Source organism: Pseudonaja textilis, chromosome 12, assembly GCF_049901715.1.
Source record: "Pseudonaja textilis isolate UNSWEBS1 chromosome 12, rPseTex1.2, whole genome shotgun sequence".
In the NCBI taxonomy this organism is placed as follows: domain Eukaryota; kingdom Metazoa; phylum Chordata; class Lepidosauria; order Squamata; family Elapidae; genus Pseudonaja; species Pseudonaja textilis.
Window position 1 is genome coordinate 12,337,368 of NC_142001.1, and position 20,639 is coordinate 12,358,006.

Genomic DNA, 20,639 nt, shown 5'->3' on the forward strand with positions numbered 1-20,639 from the left:
TCTAGCTAGTATTTAAATAAGGACTTATTTGGTGTGGTGTCTGTGCTGTATGTTGACACTTCTTTTCCTCTGGTCATTTAGCTAACAAAAGAGAGACAACAAGTCAAGTGCTTCTTCAGAAAGCTCAACGCAAGGATCCCAAAAGTAGTTCTGAAGTGCCCTCGAAAAGTCCCCAGCAGCAACGCAAGGAGCACAGGTGATTCTTCCTCCCTGCCTCAGGGCTGCAGTGAGATCCACTGTTTCTTGCACCCATGCTCCAAACGCATGAAATAAAGATTTCAGCAGGTCTGTGCCACTGCCAGCCCATCTGCTAGTTATTCATAGAGCTAAGCTGTCAGAGCGTTTGCAGCGTGACTGCTATTGTGAGACAACCCAGGAGCAAAACACAGCACACAGAGGCTTAAACATTTAACAGTGGTTTATATACAAGACATATACAGAAATATACATGGTAGGCAAATACCTTACAAGCAGTCAATCTTAACTCTACGTGGAGAACTCTGCAATGGATACAGGACACAAGGAGAGAAAAACACGCCCTCTTAATGACTGCCTTTATATAGACACCTCTTAAAGAGGTAAAACTTTGTGGACCCATTCTTCATCTTAAAAGGGCAATATCCATGCTATGCTGATTCATTCTTACTGCATCAGTCTTATATTGTATCAGACTTACATTGACTGGTCAGCTCTTAGATCAATACCTCAACATAAACTGTGGCTGCAGAAAAGTATCTTCAGAAGCAGGAGTAATGGTGGGAATCTGAATCGTGCTTTTTTGATTGATAGTTTTTCAGAAAACCCACATCTCTAATTGTCAAGATTTAATGAATATAAAGAGTTATATGGATGGAATTGGGGGACCCACAGCAAAAAGTTTGGACATTCGTCCAAGTCTATCAACTTGGTTCTGTTTGACGAATAGAAAAGGAATGGATTGCATAATAAGTGCTAGCTGGAAAATCACATTGTAGAAATATTTCTCCAGAATAATGAAGTTGGAAGGGACCTTGGAGGTCTTCTAGTCCAGCCCCCTACGGACAATGGGGAAGACCACAAGTAGATGGCTATTCTTGTACTTCATCAAATTTGTGATGTCAGAACAAAATGAAGGAGTTTACCAGTCAGCCATCTCCAACCTAGTTCTCTCCAGATGTGGTTAAAAGACCGCTTCCAGCCATCTCATCTAATAGGAAGAGATCTGAGTTGGGTAGCTCAGCAACATAGGTTCTCCGCTCCCTGACTGATAAAGTTGCACAGAGTTTGTGGACTTAGTTCATGAGGACCTGGATTCCTTTTTTTTTGCTGCTGATCTAACTAGGTTGTTCTCTTCCAGCTTGATCTCTGATTCCTCTGAGCTACGGGATCCAAAAAGTGACACAGAATCAACTGAGAATATGAGTTTGGATGGCTTGCGCCCAGCCTCTGGTGCCACCTCCACTCGATCTAGGTCAGAAAGACCTCCGAGATCTTGTCAGTTAAATCTTTTGAGGGGTACAAGGAAGATTTGATGAGCAAGGGCGTGGGGCAGACAGACAGTCATTGTACTCATAATTGTCTCCTGACATAGGTAGACCTGTGTTCATACCAACCACTAAGATAAACTAGTGCGATTACCGGTGGTTTCAGCCAATGCGGTTTGCAATCTGGGCTTGTCGATTGAGATATTGTGTAAACCTGTAACTTCGTGCTTTATTCTGTAAGTCAAGGGTCTTCAAAGTTTAAGACTTGTGGACTTCAACTTCCAGAATTCCTGAGCTAACATGACTGGTGGAGGAATCCTGGGAGTTGAAGTCCAAAAGTCTTAAACAGTGGTGGGATTCAATTTTTTTTTTACTATCGGTTCTGTGGGCGTGGCTTGGTGGGCATGGCAGAGGAAGGATACTGCAAAATCTCCAGTCAGAGGTGGGATTGGCCGGTTCTCTGAACTACTCAAAATTTCTGCTACCAGTTCTCCAGAATTGGTCAGAACCTGCTGAATGCCACCTCAAAGCTATCAAGTTTGAAGACCCTTGTCGTAAGTGATAGCTTTGTATGAGGATAATTGCACTGTAGTTGGATTCTACATTAAACCTTTGTATGATTTGCTTGTGGCTTAGCGTCTTGAAAATTTGCATATCCTGAAGACCTAAAATATTATTTGATCCCATCGAATGAGTTTGGAAGCCATGATTTAGTATTGAACACGATGGATGAGTTTACCGGACTGTCCATGAGATCAACCACAAATAAAACATTGATTAGTGTGTGCTGCAAATAATAGCCATATGTGACTAAATTAAATGCATCATGCTTTAACTACATGATGATTTAATTACGCAAATTTAAGCAAATCTAGACCTCCTTTGTTAGCTGAAAAAGAAAGAGCTAGTGATTTTCTTCTCTGTATGTCCTCAAGTAGTTACTTTTTAAAGTTCTGTTGCTTCCCTGTTGTGTTGTGAACTTTTTGGTCTTGCATCTTCATGTCTGGTATTGCTTCTAATGAATGTCTTGGGATCATATTATGTTGGGGAAGCAGGAGACAAATAATGGTAAGCAAACAAAAGGAGATTTCTTCTTGTCCAAGATAGAATGAGGGTAGTAACCTGATGTTCTGCTGGAAACATCCGGTCCCCCTAGGAAGCTAGGGACTTGGTTGGATCATTTCATCTGGTGATCTTTGTTTTTTTGTTATCTTTGCAGCCCTCGACAAGAGAAGGCGAACACTCTCAGCCCACCGGCGTCCAAGGTCTCCAGCCTAACCCTTCCTGCTGGCTTTAAGGAGAATCCCCACTCCGATTCAGATAGTGTATGTTTACTGATGCCTGAAGAGCAATTCTGGTGGTCTTCTGTGGAGAGAGAGAGAGAGAGAGTGTGTGGATGTGTTTTGGAGAAGTCAGAAATCTCTTCTTCCAAAATGCTATATCTGAATATTAGAATAATATGTTGCTTGACACATACTTTTGAGTACAATAAGAGCAATTGGGATCAGGAGACTGCAGCTACGCTTGTTAAAAGTTGAATGTGTCTCTGTGCAACAGATTCATTTTGCATTTCAATTTGCGATATGTAATAGTAATGACCCCATTTATTCTCCTATCACGTCAAATTGTAGGAGAAGAGCAGCTTGCTGATTGAAAGGCGGAGTTAAACACGTTCTCAGTTTGGAGTCATTGGGTTCCCACAAGAGACCTCAGTCCAGCCCCCTCTCCCCCCACGAATTCCTTTGACCCTTAATGAGCACCAATTTAGCTTTGAGGATCAATCAGATTCTTAGGCACTTCAGCCCTTTGAACTCAGCGAGTCTTCCTGTTGATGTGAACCTGACACGAGTTGGTTTATTCCCTAGGAAGCACTTTGGGGGACTGCGGTTTCAGCAGATGAAAACGAAGTCTTGTTCAAAAAAAATCCAAGGAGAATCCAAAGGCCGTCAGGTAAGATAGAAAGGACTGTTGGGCGGGCTAAAGAGTTGGGCTTTTAGACTGCCAACGTCTGTGTTCGGCTCCTTACCCAGCCATCAGTTTTCATTGTGGGTTTCAGGTCAGTTGCTTTTTCACATCCAGTCCTACCTTCCAGGGTTTTGGAGTGAACATTTGGATGGGGGGGGGGAGGGGGGAGGACCTGTGTAAACCAGCTTTCTCCAACTTGATGATCAACAGGTGTGGGTATTGGACCCACAACTCTCAGTTTTCTTAGCCATTAAAGTAGTTGATGGGGATTAGGTTGGGGAACTGAAGAAAGCCATCAAATACTCTTTGGAGGAAAGGCTAACCAATCTATATTGCATCATCAGTCCATAACCAATGCCATATAGTGGTGAGAGCCGAGAAGCCAATCCCTCTCTGTTAGCCCAGTTTATGGTCTCTCTCAAATTGTTGTGGAGAAATAGAGGTGGAGAAAATACTTGTCTTGAATTCTATAAAACCTAGTAAATAGTCAACAATTAGCAACAGTTCTCTGGGTTAATTTTCCCCAGTGTGGCTTCTCAATGTTTTTGTAATCGACTCACAAAAATGGCGCCAACATACCTATTAGTGAGTTCATCTTAATATCACATATGTTTTTCACTAGTTATATTTGCACTGGTCTCAATAAATTGAAAAAAATACAGAGATATTTTACATGTAAATCAACCAAGAGTATATTTAGGACCTAAAACAAATTGTTAGGATGGGTCGGAGCTTCGTTTCTTAACTATCTTCTGGAAAGGCAGATGAGTGAGCAACGTTTTCCTAGAAGATGTACGGAAAGGGTGGCGTACCATGAATATAAATAAGAGAGCATATGTCCTTCCTAGCTCAGTGAAGCTAAAATGAAGGGTTTCTCTGATATCTTAGCTTATTTTCTATAGAATACACGAAGTCTGTGATTGATCTCCGACCAGAAGATGCAGTCGGTGAAAGTGGAGTTCTGGGGGACAGAAGCAAGTCAGTCCCAGGCCTCAATGTCGAAGCGGTGAGTTTGGAAAGAGAAGGCATTTCAAAGTTGTGAGGAGATTCCTGAGGAAAATGTGCCCTCGCTACTGGGCTACATTCACACACTGTAAGAAGCCTCCATGTGGTTTGTTGGCTTAGAGCGAGGGTCTTCAAACTTGGCAAGTTTAAGACTTGTGGACTTCAACTCCCAGAATTCCTGAGCTAACATGACTGGAGGAGGAATTCTGGGAGTTGAAGTCCACAAGTCTTAAAAGCGGTCAATTTGGAAGACCCCTTGGCTTAGATAGAGCATCTGGTCATTTTTGCTGGGAAGTCAGAATGTATGGAAAGGGTCTTTGAATTTGTTTTCTCTGGTTGTGTGGGAGTTTAAGTTCTAGAATTGTTAACAAGGGCCACGTTGATCGAGGAATTCTTGTCAGGGAAGTCTGGGAGTTGAAGTCCCTACCTCTGAAAGGAAACGAAGGAAGTCTGATTTAGAGCCTAACCATTTATAATTAGAACAAACCATGGCTTAATCCCATGAAAGAACTCAGCAGTGACCGTGTTTACTCAACTATTAGCTTCTTAAAAATCTTCCAGTGACTAAATAAGGCATCGCGGCCTAGCCATACCTAATGCTAAGCTGCAAAGGCGAGTAACTGAATAACAAAATTAAGCCGTATGAAGACGTAACAAAATCTGTGAAGGCAGCCTTTGTTGTTTGTGAACCATGGTTTGGTGTGAGATGCAAGCCACACATCTTGTGGGGACAGTAGCCTTGGATTTTTGCTGGGTCCACGAGGCTTGTTCTTGGGAGGAAAGTCACAGCATGCTCAGAGGTCCTCCAGCTATTGCAGAGATACCTATACGTCTTTTCCTAGGAGGAGGAGGAAGAAGACATAGATAGCTTAGTCGAAATTCATCGGAGAAGGGCGGGCCGAAATAGCGTGCGCAGTGGTACATCTTTGGTGAGTTTCTCTACTAATAATTTGCGTCATGGACTCTAGAGAGGAGAGCAACTTTGCGCTCCTGAATTCCTGCTTAGTTCAGTGGAGGAAACCCATGTTGGTGAACTAGGTCAGGAGTGAGCTACTAATGATTCTCTAGCTCAGGTTTTCCCAATCTTCGCAATGTTAAGAGGCAACACTTTCAGCTCCCAGAATTCCCCAGCCAGCATGGTTGGCTGGGGAATTCTGGGAGTTGAAGTCCCTGCATCTTAATGTTGCCAAGTTTGGGAAACCCCGGTCATCATCATCTTAATTTAAGGACCCCCATAATCCCTTGCGGGGTGGAGTCTGAATGGAGCTAGCAAGAGGGTTTTAATGGCCAGATGCCCTTCCTGTCACCAGTGCGGAGTTGTGTTCAGCAGACATATTCTCAGTGTGCCCAGAGAGAGAAATTTCTGCCTCTACCCAGGATTGAACTCACAGCCTCCTGATTGTGAGGCAAGAGCTCCACCTAGAGGCCACCACACCGCATTTCTGGAAACCCTGATTGTCTTAGTCCAATTCCATCTTATCTCTGACTACTGGTTGGGGTTGATGAGAGTTTCAATCCTGCAATTTTGGGTGGGCCCCGATTGCCTTTTTGGCTTCTGCGTTGGAAGATGGTTTCTTTGCTCCAAGAAAGGGTGGATTTAAAATGGCAGAGATGGGAACCAAGGCAGGGTGTCAGGATTCTGGCAGTTACCCCCAATTCAATCATGAGTCTAGAGCCAAACTTCTAAAACTTAAAAAGGATTTATTGGGAGTTAACATGTCCGGTACTACCTGGGTGTAACCAACTCTGAGACACATAATTCATTGTCACCTTTGACCTAGATTTTCCCCCACCCCCTGGGTGTATTCATATTCATATTCTCCAATGGGACACATCCATAGCCAAGAGTCATCAATCACGCTCTCCAGTTAGAATTTTGTGCGGCAGAAACTTCAGTCACCTAGTTACTATCTTTGAAAACATTTATGGAAAGCAGTTTCGGTTTGCAAGCTGCCGCACTGCTCCCCCTTCCCTTTCTGTTGGCAACTCTAAAAAGACCCTAGAAATATTTTATGAGTTGACACGGATGCGAACTGCTGATCGATGAGGCTGTGGGTAAAAATGGTGGAGGGAGTGTTAACTATAGCTATAAACTTTTGGTTCGCCCTGCCCCAAACCCGATTTTTCCCCTCTCCTGATTTTCTTAGAGCACCCTGGGAAGCATGGTCAGCATTTACAGCGGGGCCGGTGACTTTGGCAACATCAGCGTCACGGGAGAGATTGCTTTCTCCTTGAGTTACGAAGAAAAAACGCAGGCCTTTTTTATCCACGTGAAGGAGTGCCGCCACCTGGCATATGCTGATGAAGCCAAGAAGCGGTCCAACCCGTACGTTGAGCAAGGGGCTGCAATGGATGGGGGCAGGGTGGCTGGAATGGGCCTCATTTTGCCTTTCAGGAAAGCTACGAGACCAGGTGTAATTGGCGCCTGCAGAATTGGCTTTTAGGCCCAGCCTTCAAGCCAAGTTTGGACAATGTGCGACTCAGGATTGTCAGCGCTTCTTGTACCGTGAGAATCAGCTGCGTTTGTAATCCATGCTTTTGATCCAAGCTATCTATGATAGATGAATGTAGCTAATTGTGATATATTCATCAAACCATGGCTTATGAGCCACGGTGGTGCAGTGCTTAGAGTGCAGCACTGCAGGCTACTTCTGCTGACTGCTGGCTGCCTGATATTTGGCAGTTCGAATCTCACCAGGCTCAAGATTGACTCAGCCTTCCGAGGTGGGTAAAATGAGGACCCAGATTGTTTGAGTGCAAGAGGCTGACTCTGTAAACAGCTTAGAGAGTGCTGTAAAGCACTATAAAGTGGTGTATAAATCTTAGTGCTAATGCTATGTGAATCAGAGCAGTGTGTTCCACAGTGTTACTGCAAAATGAGCCTTAAAATGTGGCTATGCCAATTGGCCTGGGGCCCCAATGAGGCTGTGTCACCCCTGGGGGCGGTTATTGGATTAAAGACATAACTCTACCTCCACTCCATTGTATCCCCCTGCTGTCTTAGCTGTTTCTTCATTAATTTTGTATTAATGTTATAGTTACTGTTTTACTGTTTTCATCTTTGGTAATATGATTTTATTCGGATTGTAAGCCACCCAGAGTTGTGTGACAATGAGAAGGGCAGCATATAAATTTAATCAATCAATCTATATCTATCTATCTATCTATCTATCTATCTATCTATCTATCTATCTATCTATCTATCTAAAAGCGAAATACCACTAACGCATCATCACAAAATTTCCAGAACTGTAAAAGCCTACAAACTTGAAATTTGGCACGTATGTTCCTCTTGTGTTCTAGGTGCTCACTAAGAAAGGATTTTTCGAAATGACCATCAGAGTATTAATATTTCTTATATTACTACTATTAACATGCTCTGGTGCTAAGGTGTTCTACTCCCCCTCCCCACCTGAAAAGAAATCTGTTCCAAATGCAGAACACAAACGGAGAGGAGTTTCAGTTTCACAGCAGCAACCAGGTTTAGTACAGAACAGTTGAGCTAAGCCACGCCCAGGCTCCTTGCTGTCTCCTTGCTCGCACAGCAGATACTGTTTCAGTTTCCAAACAGCCCTCATCTCTCTCGTACACTAATAGGACGCTAGCCAGATGAATACTGATGGATGCTGGTAGGCAGAGGCTGAATTCCCTCCCCCACTCTTATTTTCCTCCCCAAAAACTAAGCCCGACAACATAGTTTCATAGCAAAGCACGGGTACAGAGCTAGTAAATAATAAACTACTGGGAGATGTTAGATTGAGTCTGAATCTTTTTCTCCTGGTCTCTTGCAGATACGTGAAGACATACCTTTTGCCAGACAAATCTCGTCAAGGCAAGCGAAAAACTACCATCAAACGTAACACCATCAATCCCCTTTACAATGAGTTGCTAAAGGTTCGTTTGTGTATGTATGTTTGTTAGACTTCCTTTCCTTTCCTTTCCTTTCCTTTCCTTTCCTTTCCTTTCCTTTCCTTTCCTTTCCTTTCCTTTCCTTTCCTTTCTTTCCCTTCCCTTCCCTTCCCTTCCCTTCCCTTCCCTTCCCTGTTTCAGTTTTGCTAGTGAAGAACCAGATGGACTCTTGGGACTTAAGAGATGGAAGGATTGTCAGTTTGTGGGAAAATACAGGATTATGATTAGTCACAGCAGAATTATGTTTCACAAAATGTACTATTATGGAACTGTCTGACATGTGCTTTGTGTTGGTCCAGCTGTGTGGACTACATGGAATTGGGCCAGGGCTTTCTGGTTGTAAAGGAAGGGGAATATTTTTCCAGCACAGTATGTGCTGATATAGGGATTGTAACAGTATTTATGCCCATTAATGAAAATCTGGGACCGGAGTCACACAAAACGTTAGTCATAATGTGGTTTCTTTGGCTTCGTTTAACTTATTGCACGTATCAATAGTTAACAAACCACCCACGTGCCTTGTGTATTGCTCAGCATCCCAGCTGATAACATTTTGCCAAACAAATCATTCTTAAACCAACTCCAGCTTAATATAATGTATGCAGAACCCACGGACTGCAAAACCCATCACCTTTAACGAGTCAAGGGCTTGGGATGCCAAGATTGGTAATCCAACGATATTTAGAGGACAATAATATAGGCAGAGATATGTGTCGCTTGCCTCGTGATGAAGACAAGCTGTCAGGATTCCGGCAGTTACCCCCATTTAAATCATGAGTCTCGAGCCAAACTTCCAAAACTTAAAAAGGATTTATTGGGAGTTAACATGTCTGGCACTGCCTGGGTGTAGCCGACTCTGACACACACAATTCACTGTCATCCTTGACCCTGGTATTCCCCCCATCCCCTGGGTGTATCATAATTCATATTCTCCAATGGGACACATCCATAGCCAAAAATCATCAATCATAGAAACTTCAGTCACCTTGTTACTATCTTTGAAAAATTATTTATGGATTGCACTTTTGGTTGCAAGCTTCCACGTTGCTCTTCTCCTTTCTGTTGGCCACTCTAAAAGGACCATAAAAATATTTTATGAGTTGACACAAGCTTGTTTCCAAGTTAGCATTTTGACTAGCTTTCAAAAAGAGGCTCACATTTTTTGAGATGCTGCTGGTGAAAACTGTTCTCTTGTTTCCTCTTGTCACAGTATGAGATCCAGAAGTCTCTTCTGTTGACCAGAACTTTACAATTCTCCGTTTGGCATCATGACCGCTTTGGACGGAATCACTTCTTGGGAGAGGTGGACATCCCTATGGATGCCTGGAACTTCGACAGCCATTTGGAAGAGTGTCTTCCCCTACATGGAAAGGTCAGTCGAGTCTGTCACAGTTCCTATCCTTTGTTGTCAAAAGTAATGTAGGTCTTGGGTATGTTCCTGGAAGATATTCATGCAACGGGTTTTCAAAGTTGCTAGCTCTCTTAAGATGTAGAAAATTGACCAACAACAACTTTAGCAGCCTTCACAACCTTTTAGGGCACATTGTGGGATTTTGAGAAGGTATGCCTGGTGCTCTCACAAAATGGCAGCCGTGAGAGGCACGGCCAATTCCAGAGTTTCCCATTAGACAAATGTATGAGTTTCTCAAGCGTATTTTAGTCTCTCCAGATTTTTTCTTTTTTTCTGGATTTATGGACACACAAGTAGCCATCACCTGGTTCTCAGAACTAATGGTGATGGTGAAGGCTGGTGTTTTATTTATTTATTAAATTTATTGGCTGCCCATCATAAGGAATAGCAAAAGGATTAAGAAAAGAGTAGAATGAATACAACATGGAATAGAATAAAAAATAGAATAAAAAATGGAATAGAATACAGATGAATAGAATAGAATAGAATAACAGAGTTGGAAGGGACCTTGGAGGTCTTCTAGTCCAACCCCCCTGCTTAGGCAGGAAACCCTACACCATTTCAGACAAATGGTTGTCCAGTCTTTTCTTAAAAACTTCCAGTGTTGGAGCATTCACAACTTCTGGAGGCAAGTTGTTCCACTGGTTAATTGTTCTCACTGTCAGGAAATTCCTCCTTAGTTCTAGGTCGCTTCTCTCCTTGGTTAGTTTCTACCCATTTTTTTCTCGTGTTGCATTCAGGTGCTTTAGATAATAGCTTGACTCCCTCTTCTTTGGGGAAGCCCCTGAGATGTTGGACCACTGCTATCATGTCACCCCTAGTCCTTCTTTTCATTGAACTAGACATACCCAATTCCAGCTAGGATTCTAGGATAACTCTGGGTGGCATACAGTTAAGCTAAAACATAAAAAGTAAAAAAACAAAACCAAAAACCAGTAAAACCAATTTTGCCATTAGCCTCCCACTTAATGTGTTAGTAATTCTGAGCATCTTTTTAAAAGTACATTAGGTGAAGCCGGGAATGTGGTGTACATTCTAAGGAAAGGACACAGAACTGATATTTCTTCTTTCTGCTTAAATGGGCATTAGTAAAGTCCTCTTGAGGATGACGCATCCAGGGTGTTGAGTACAGTTGCTTTGGTTTAGTGAGGAAGCTCATTTGACTGCAGTTATGGTACTCATTTACTCTACTTAGTTTTACTTAGTGTTCATCTGAAAGTGCCAACTTCCGTCCAGTCGTTTGAATAATTGGACGGGAAAGACCGGTTTGAATAATGCTTCGACTTGTTTTTCTGATCATTAGGTACGAGCCTTTTGCAGCCAAACCAGTTTTGTCGCTGCAGAGACCGGCTTCGTGCTACGATTCTAAATTCAAACGAGAAATTTTGGGGCCTTAAAAAATCTAATTGCAACCAGTGTGTTTTAAACTTGGTTATTTTCTTTCTTCCCTTTTTTGTCCTCTTTGCCTGAACTATATAAAAATCTGCAGGGAGATACAGTTATAACCTAAGTTATATAATGCAAACAAACACACAGGGGAAATGGATTACATTTGTTTGAAAAGTAGCAAATAACAGCGGGGGAATAATGTTGTCTCGGATCTCTGGTGCTACCAAGAAGCATTTCGTATAATAATCTTTGTTTATTTCTGTGGGCCTCTGTCCAACAAACAACTTGGGCTCATGCATTAAGTCATTGCAATCTATATTGGAGTGTTTGTCATGCCCCTGTTAGAATCTGACTCCAAGGGAGAGGAGGAACAGCCTACAGAGAGTGGGAGTGTGGATGTGGAGGAAACCAGGGAAGGGGCACAGGCCGGCCGGACATTCAGAGGAAGACCCAGGGCCATCCCCTCTTCATCCTAGGGCACGCAGGGAAGAGCGGATAAGGGAGAAACATGAATCGTGTGGTCCACCATGGAGGAAAGGGCCTTGATCCCCTTCATGGGCTGCAGCTGTGAGGACTGTTTCAAAGGACAAACTGCGCATGGGCCAATGCTGGAAGCAAAGCTGAAAATATTTCTCGTTTGTCATTCTTGTTTGTGAGTTTTGGCGTCCTTCCCAGTATGTGTATTTCAATATCCTTCCCAGTGTGTGTATTTCAATCTGTGGACGTCTTATCCTGCCTTGTCTCATTAATTGCTTCAGTGTGGTTTGTGTTGTTTTTTCCTATTTATAATTTATATGTATTTTGAGTTCGCAAATGTTTGTGGGGGAGTTTTCTCTCCAGTCAAGGATAATTGGACCTTTGAAGCCAAGCTGAAGGAATTAAAGGGACTTCTCCTGTTTTTGTGACTTTGTTGCTTTTGTATCCCCCACTGTGGGTCATCACAGTGTTGCTTGGTTCGCTGTACTAACTTGGCTACTCCTGTTTGTAATGGGTAGCTTATAGCTTAGTAAAATGTGGTTTAGTTAACAAGTCATGGCCACATCTATGTTTTAGGATAATGTGAGCCTGGAGTTTATGTATTCGATCAGCCCCATCTGGCCTACGCATTACGGGATTAGAATTTTGAAGTTGGACACCACATTGCTTGAAACTCTACTATGATTGTTTTCTTCTATGATGCCAGAAAATAATCATAGTAGAGCGTGATGACCCAAAGGGCGTGGCACAAAGGCAACGCAGTCAGATAATCAGTAGGAGTCCCTTTATGAGCTCCAACTTTGCCCCCAATGTCTTGGTTACCTTCTGGCTGGAGAAAAACTCTCCCAGGAACAGCCTTTGACTGCAGAGGATCAAGTCCAAAACGTGGTCAACAAAAACTGTAACTATAAGTCCAATCAAGGCAAGATGAAGTAATTAATCCAGCAGGGCAGGAGCAAGAATTCCAGATGTGAAGGCATGGCAATAATTCAATATGGTTGGGAAGACGCCAGGAACACAGATAAGCAAAGTCCACACAAGATAAAGTCACATTTGCTCTAGCAACTGCCGCACTCAGCATGCATCTCTTTTAAACTCTCATTCCCAGCTGTGGCTAATGAAGGGAATCAGGGCCCTTTCCTCTCTCATAAGCCACACAACCCACGTTGCTCTCTTCTCCGTTCTTCCCTGCATGCCCTAGGATGAAGAGGGAGTGGGCCTGGGTCTTCCTCTGAACTCCCTCTCCTTTGTTCTACCTCTTCCCTGCTCTACCCAGACGGACTTTGCCCTTCCCCAGTTTCCTCCATAGCCAATGGAGCCACACTCCCACTCCCTGTCAGCTGTTCATCTTCCTCCTCGGATTCAGACTCCGACAGGGGCATGACAGTAGAGCTTCAACCAACTTGGTGTCTGATTTCAAAGTACTAGTCACATAATGAGGCATTTATGTCCCACTCTGAGGATTTTTGAATCAGGGTTTGTTCGGTCCTAGACATTTTCTGTATGTTTTGTTTGCGTAGGTCACTCTGCCAATGATGGTGTTGGCCCTGAAGAACCAGAATTCCTTGCATATATATTCTGAATAATTCCTTCCTTCCGTTTCTAAATTCAATATTTATACTCTGACTAATTCCTTCCTTGCCTTTCCTTTTTTTTTTAAACTCAGCATTTATAATCCTTTGCAATTCCTTTGCAATTCATCTCCCCCTCATCTCCCGTTTAGCTCCGCTTCTGAATACAGGTAGTGCTTGATTTACGACTACAAACAGAGCGCAACGTTTATGTTGTTAAGTGAGACATTTGTTAAGTGAGTTTCGTCCCTATTTTACCACCTTTCTAGCCACGGTTTTTAAGTGAATCGCTTCTGTTGTTAAGTGAATAACATGATTGTGAAGTGAATTGGGCTTGTCAGAAGATTGCAAAAGGGGATCACTTCATCCCAGGACACTCATAAATATGAGTCAGTTGCCAGGCATCCGAATTTTGATTACGTGACCATGGGGATGTTGCGATGATCATGTAAAAAAATGGTCCTCCATGTCTCTTTTTCCAGTGCCGTTGCAACTTTGGTCACTAAATGAACCGTTGCAAGTTCGAGGACTAGCTGTAATTTCCCCCTTGCCCCGTTTCACACGTATCTTTCCTTTCAGGCATAAATCCTGGCAGTGCAACATTGGTTGCAATAACCCCACCTCCAGGAATTGCTCGGGGCGCGATTAATCCGTGGCTTTGACCTTTTTCTCTTCTAGAACCTTGGAGAAGCTTCTTCTTCTTCTTCTCCTTCTCAGTACAAAGGCGACTTAGTGGTGTCCTTGAAGTTCATCCCACCAGCTAAACATCTCGGTGCAGGAAACGGGAAGAAAGGTGAGGGCTCAGAATATTTAAACAGCTTTTCTTGGGATGAAACCACGGAAAAACAAACAAACAAACCCGATCTACTGCATAGGCCCAGAGGCTTTGTTTCTCATTAGCTCCAGATGTTCAAACAACAAAGCTTTTCTTTTTCCCTGAGATGGAGAAAGCTTGACCTATTTGGTGGCGGAAGAGAGGTTGCTTGGCTTTCCGATCTTATGGTTTAGTTTAGCTAAGTTTACTTCGTTGTCATTGCACCTCATACAACAAAATTAAATGCCATCTTCCGTGTACATTATAACTGTAAAAATGCAACAACAAACACACCTCCTTCGCATTCTGTACCACTGAATTGAAAACCCCTGATATTGCATTAATATTGCACTATCCCAGTGATGGTGAACCTATGGCACACATGCCACAGGTGGCACGCAGAGCCATTTGTGCTGGCACATGAGCCGCAGGCAAACTTACCTGCACTGCACATGCGTGCGCCTCCCAGCTGATTTTGGGGCGATTTGAGACCTTTTTCGGCCTCCCAGGCTTGAGGAAACCCTCTGCAGCTTGAAAAAATAGGCCCGTTTCATCACTTCCTGGGTTTCCGGAAATACCAGAAGGGACGAAACGGGCCTATTTTTCTGGCTGCAGAGGGTTTCCCTGAGCCTGGGAGGCCGAAAAAGGCCTCAAACAGGCCGAAAATCAGCTGGGAGGCGCAGTGCAGGTAAGGGGATGGGGGATTGCATATGCATGTGCAGGGGGTGGCAGGGCGCGCGCGCATTGCTATCTGGGTGCAAGTACACACACACACACACACACACACACACACAAGTGCAAGTACACACAATTTTTGGCACAGAAGCCCAAAAAGGTTAGCCACCACTGCACTATACAGCAGAATTCAACAGAGTTACTGCCCTGGGTTAGAAGCTGTTTTTTAGCCTATTTGTCCTTGTTTTTATTATTCTGTACCATCTGCCAGATGGTAATAGTTCAAAAAAAGGGGGGGGCGCCCAGGATTTGTGGCTTGTTAGGCGTGTTGTGATGTCCCTTAGATCCAGTCGGGGGTGGGAGGAGGGGGCTGAATGGTCCTTTACAACTTTTCCCCTTTCCCTGTTTCTGGTCTTCCTGTCACATTAAATGTCTTCAAATGTTTTTACGAAGCCAAAGCGAGCGGCCATTTTGGAGCCATGGCGTAATCCTGCCTAATGTAAGGACCTGTCAGGAAAGCAGAACAATTGAAACGGGTGTCATTTCAAAAGAAACTTTCATCGAGAGAAAGTGATAGCGACGGAAAAAAAAGCAAGGCAGGATCTGAAATTCCTGCTCGGAACCGTTAAGATTAAACCTTGCAGAAAACCCTTCCGCAGTGGTCCAGTCCGAAGGGCGAGCTGATCCACAGGTGCGAAGTTGTTGTGAGAACTCGAATGGAGAAGGGTGATAAGAAGTTGTTCTCAGATGCCGATCTCTTCCCGTTCGTTCGGAGCTGAGATAAAACAGATGGTCCCAGGCAGAGGTGTCATTCAGTAGGTTCTGACCAGTTTTGAAGAACTGGTAGCAGAAATTTTGAGTAGTTCGGAGAACCGGCAAATGCCACCTCTGACTGGCCCTGCCAACCCCATCTATTCTCTGCCTCCTGAGTCCCAGTTGATCGGCTGGGTCTTCTTTTGTTCCCCTGCATAGGAGAACGGAGCTGAAAAGCAGGTTACTGGGGTGGGGAGGGAGCGGGGATTTTGCAGTGTCCATCCCCTGCCATGCCTACAAAACCAGGCCCACAGAACCAGTAGTAAATTTTTTTGAATCCCACCACTGGTCCCCTCTCTTTCCCAAGCAGGTACATCAAAGTGACAGGAAGACTAGAAGCAGGAAAAAAATATTGTAAAGGATTATCCAAGGGCCCTCCTGCCCGCCAGAATGGCAACGTCCCGATAGGGGATCGAAGGGGCCTGACATGTGCAAATACTCCTCCGGTTCAAGGAAACTGTTTTTTGGATGTTTTTTATTTTGGGCTTGTTGCTAGTCACCCTTCTCACCAAGGTCTTTCGTTAGGCAAAAAGGAAGAAGGCGGTGAACTTCAGGTCTGGATCAAAGAAGCCAAGAACTTGACTGCGGCCAAATCCGGCGGGACGTCGGACAGCTTTGTCAAAGGGTGAGCAATGGAAGAGGCCGTTAAACAAGTGCTTAAGTAGAAAGGAAGTGGATAGATTGGAACGGTTGTCCTCAACATTGACCTGTGTTTAGTGGGTGCCTGGATGTAAGTTACATAACTGTCACGGCTGGCACTGCACGTATTCAAACGTTGAATGAATGTCCTTGGCTCCAGGCTGTGTAAACGCTGGAATATTGAATGGAAAACAAAATATGATTCCTGTTTTAACAAAAAGGCACACACCAGCACTGTGACCTTACACAAAATATGCAGATAGTTTCTTTGTACTGCTTTTACTTTGCTTTTTTTTTGCAAAGTAAAAAAAGGTAGATGAACAAGTCATGGAAAATATCCTGTTCTGAGTCCCAAAGGTGCTTTTTTCAGGAGGCAACTAGACTTTCTGGGTTTTTCTTTTGAAGACGTTTCGCTTCTCATCCAAGAAGCTTCTTCAGCTCTGACAGGATAGTGAGGAATGGAAGGATTTATATAGTCCTTGGAGACAGCTGGTCTTTTGCATCCTTTTAGAGGGTCGTTGAGGCCACTTGGAGGTTTATCTGTGTCTTCAGGGTCAGCTGAGTGGTGCTCCTGGTTCCTGTAGTCTGCAATTTTTTTCCCTCTGGAAATCCATTCCTACTACAACACCATTCCAAGGTTTCCATCCCAAATTGTATAGCTAAAAGTCTGTAGAGATTGTCAGTCATCCAGGTCGTGGTTGTCCCAAAGGTGCTTTTTCAGGAGGCAACCCAACTTTCTTGTTTTTTTTTTCTTTTGAAGACATTTTGCTTCTCATCCAAGAAGCTTCTTCAGCTCTGACTGGATAGCGGAGAATGGAAGGATTTATATTCCTTGCAGACAGCTGACATTTGCATCCTTTTGGAGGGTGGTTGAGGCCATTTGGAGGTTTATCTGGGTCCTCAGGGTCACCGGAGTTGTGCAAATGGGTGTGGAGCCTTCTTGGAACTGTTGAAAGGACTGTGTTGTAGGCTGTTCTGACCATTGAGAAGTTTCTCTGCAGGGTCTTAAGGACTATCGATGCGTTGTTGGTAGAGCAGAACTTCTCAAGAAGATCCATTCTGTTCTGCCCCATGGTTCTGGGTCAACTAGTTTTGGCAAGTTTTAAGAGCCTCTTTCACGAATGAGCCTTGACTCCTTCCTGCCTGCAGGTGTTTGCTCCCTCTGAAGAACAGGGCTACGAAGAAGAAAACCCCCGTGGTGAAGAAGAGTCTGAACCCGCACTACAATCACACGTTGGTCTACAATAACATCTTTGCAGAACAGTTGTCCCACATCTGCCTGGAACTAACAGTGTGGGACCGAGAGCCTTTGTCCAGCAATGATTTCTTGGGCGGCGTCCGGCTTGGAGTTGGCAATGGTGAGAAAGCAAAAGGACCTGTTGAGGTTCTACAAGTCTTATAGACATCTTGAATTACAAAGGTCTCGAATTTGACGGCAGCAGCAGCCAAAAAAGCCAATGCAATCCTAAGTGGCATTAACAGAGGGATATAATCAAGATAAGTGAGATACTAATACCACTCTATAAAGCCTTAGTAAGGCCATACCCGGAATACTGTATCCAGTTTTGGTCACCACGATGTAAAAAAGATGTTGAGACAGTGCAGAGAAGAGCAACCAGGATGATTAGGGGACTGGAGGCTAAAACATATGAAGAACAGTTGCAGGAACTGGTTATGGCTAGTCTAGTGAAGAGAAGGACCAGGGGAGACAGGATAGCAGTCTTCCAATATTTGAGGGGCTGCCATAGAGAGGAGGAAGGGGTCAAGCTATTTTCCAAAGCACCTGAAGGCCAGACAAGGAACAATGGATGAATACTGAACAAGGAGAGGTTCAAATAAGGAGAGACAGTGAGAATAGTAGCTTGCCTTCAGAAGTTGTGGGAGCTTCATCCGTGGAAGCTTTCAAGAAGGGATTGAACTGCCATCTGTCAGAAATGGTGTAGGGTCTGCTGCTTGGGCGTGGGGTTGGACTAGATGACCTACAAGCCCCCTTCCAACTCTGTTAATCTGCAATCTGGGCACTTTAAAAAGAAATGGGCATGAATTTGAGAGCTCTGGCGGACCTAGGATGGAATTTTAGGCGTATTGGCGTCACTTTTTTTGGCTACGTTGGTATCCTGCCTAATGTCAATAAGGTCCCTTCTCCCATTGTTTTTCTTCTCTGCCACACCACAGTGTTATGAGCTGGGCTCTTCTAGCCCGAGAGCGGAATGGAGCTCAGGTCTCCTTGGTGCCAGTTCAGTACCTTCATCCAGTGGGGAGGCCCTAGCTAAGATTTTGTGCAGTTCAAAGAACGCGCCCCAAAAAAAATCCCACTCCTGGCTTGGCCCGTCCACCTCTCTCCACTCCTCCCCTCTTAGGAGCCCCCACGCGGCCTGTGTTGGATGCAGGGAAGTGCAGGATGAGTGCAGAGGCTCGGGGAGGGCCAAAAACGGGCCTCCTGCAAGTTCAGGAACCCCCATGGCCACGCCCACCCGTTGCTAAAATGTTGGAAGCCCACCCCTGCACACAACACTCCTCGTCATCTCACTATCGTGCTCCTTAACATGATCGTGGACACTCAAAAATCACCCCCCCCAAATCCCACTCCTGGCTGGCCCCGCCCAGGAGCCCCCACGCAGCCCGTTTTGGATGCAGGTAAGTGCAGGGGGCGCGCGGAGTCTCAGGGAGGGGCCTCCGGCAAGTTCAGCAAGGCCAGAAAGGGGCCCGTTTCCAGCTTCCAAAGAGCTTCCAGAGCCCGGGGAAGCCATTTTCGGCCCAGGGGATTTTTACCTCCCGGCTCCGGAGGCTTGAGGAAAGCCTCCGGAGCCCGGGAGGGTAAAATCCCCCGGACCGACTAGACCACGCCCACCATGGCCACACCCACCCAGCAACCGGGCAGGGTGAGGGTCTGAAGCCCACCGCCGCCTCCATCCATATGCTATGTTGGACCTCTTGGATGCTTTGCAGTGGATCAGGGGTTCCCCCCTCCCCCCCGAGTTTCAGGCTGAAGGGATGCTTGTCTGTGTATGTGTAGATAGTCCTCGGTTTACAACCATTCATTTAGGGACCATTCGAAGTGGCGACATCATCGAAAAAAGTGACATGTGACCATTTTTTTCACCTGATCGTTGCAGAGCGTCCCCTTGGTCACGTGTATTTATGCCAGGGTCATGTGATCACCTGATAAGTCCATGGGGAATCCAGATTCACTTACAAGCCATGTGACGATACCTGTACTATAAGTACTGATTTCTCTCAGTCAGCCAATCAGAATAGAGCTGGAAGGGACCTTGGAGATCTTCTAGTCCAGCCCCCCTCCTCAAGCAGGAGATTCTATATCATTTCAGACAAGTGGCCGTCCAGTCTCCTCTTAAAAGCCTCCAGTGATGAAGCACCTACAACTTCCGGTGGCAGGCTGTTCCACCGATTAATTGTCCTCACTGTTTAGATGTTTCTCGTTATTTCCAGGTCGCTTCTCTCCTTGATTAGTTTCCACCCATTGCTTCTTGTCTTGCCCTCTTTGGAGAATAATTTGACCCCCCCTCTTCTTTGTGGCAGCCCCTCAAAGACTGGAATACTGCTATCGTGTCACCCCTTGTCCATTTTTTTGTTTCTCATTGATTTGAGAAATAAGAATCCTTCATATTATATAAAAAAAGAGACGTTCTTTTTGAATAATAACCCCCCTCAGTCCTTCTATCTGTTCAGCATCCCTATTCTCCTCTTTTACCCTTCCTTTCGCTTTCTGCAGGAATGAGTAACGGCCAGGCAGTGGACTGGATGGATTCCACAGGTGAGGAGATAAACCTGTGGCAGAAAATGCGCCAGTACCCGGGATCCTGGGCAGAAGGGACCCTCCCTCTTCGGGCCACCATGATCAAGACGAAGCCATAATTTTGTCCCTCCTTGCTTGGACAAATCAAAAATCTGAGGGTTAAAAAAAAGAAGAAGAGACAGGTATCTGGAGAGTTGACCCCAACACTTTCCAGTTCCTGTAGCACAGGCTCCTTCTAAAGAAGGGAATATTTTCTTTTTCTTCAGCCTTTTTATTTTGGAAGTTCTTAGTTGTTGCAATGTGGTCGGTGCTCGAGCAATTCCCGGCATCTCAGAGTGCCTTTAAAAGAAATTTATTTTCCTGCTCTTCACTTCTCCTTCCTGCTCCCTTTTCTGTGCTGTCCTTGTTGTTGTTTTTTAAAAAGCCCTTTGGGCGTAGGCTATATTCTTACATCCGGTTTTAAATGTCACCGCTGCCTGCTCTCTCTTGTCAGCAGGAAAGGGTCATTGAAATAAAGTTCAAATCTATCCTGCAGAAGTTGCAGGAATTCATCTGACCTTGAAACCCTGTTAGGGTCCCGAAAGTTTGCATCTCAAAGTCGGCTGTAAATCAGAAAGCAGCAGAAAGGAACCAATCACATTCATCCACGTATTTTTTTTTTTCCGCTTACAGTGCTGGAAGTGGGGGAAAGAAGGATGTCTAAAATTACATGAATATAAAGGAAAGACACGGCAAGGAGTCTGTTTTTCTT

The 20,639-nt window shown here is 44.6% G+C and overlaps 1 protein-coding gene across 4 annotated transcripts in view; it reads left to right on the top strand.

The window, feature by feature from the left end:
* The window catches only part of SYTL4 (synaptotagmin like 4), a 37,526-nt gene extending 16,924 nt beyond the window's left edge, over positions 1 to 20,602 (top strand). For all 4 annotated transcript variants that reach the window (XM_087941062.1, XM_087941057.1, XM_087941059.1 and 1 more), the window contains exons 5-17: positions 82 to 196; positions 1,337 to 1,450; positions 2,683 to 2,788; positions 3,329 to 3,413; positions 4,331 to 4,434; positions 5,276 to 5,362; positions 6,581 to 6,759; positions 8,225 to 8,327; positions 9,553 to 9,714; positions 13,869 to 13,983; positions 16,018 to 16,117; positions 17,281 to 17,489; positions 19,865 to 20,602. In XM_087941062.1, coding sequence (XP_087797188.1) covers positions 82 to 196; positions 1,337 to 1,450; positions 2,683 to 2,788; positions 3,329 to 3,413; positions 4,331 to 4,434; positions 5,276 to 5,362; positions 6,581 to 6,759; positions 8,225 to 8,327; positions 9,553 to 9,714; positions 13,869 to 13,983; positions 16,018 to 16,117; positions 17,281 to 17,489; positions 19,865 to 20,007 — 1,622 coding nt within the window. In that variant the 3' untranslated portion in view covers positions 20,008 to 20,602. The remainder of the gene's footprint in view (positions 1 to 81; positions 197 to 1,336; positions 1,451 to 2,682; positions 2,789 to 3,328; positions 3,414 to 4,330; positions 4,435 to 5,275; positions 5,363 to 6,580; positions 6,760 to 8,224; positions 8,328 to 9,552; positions 9,715 to 13,868; positions 13,984 to 16,017; positions 16,118 to 17,280; positions 17,490 to 19,864) is intronic.
* The last annotated feature ends 37 nt before the right edge of the window (positions 20,603 to 20,639 follow it).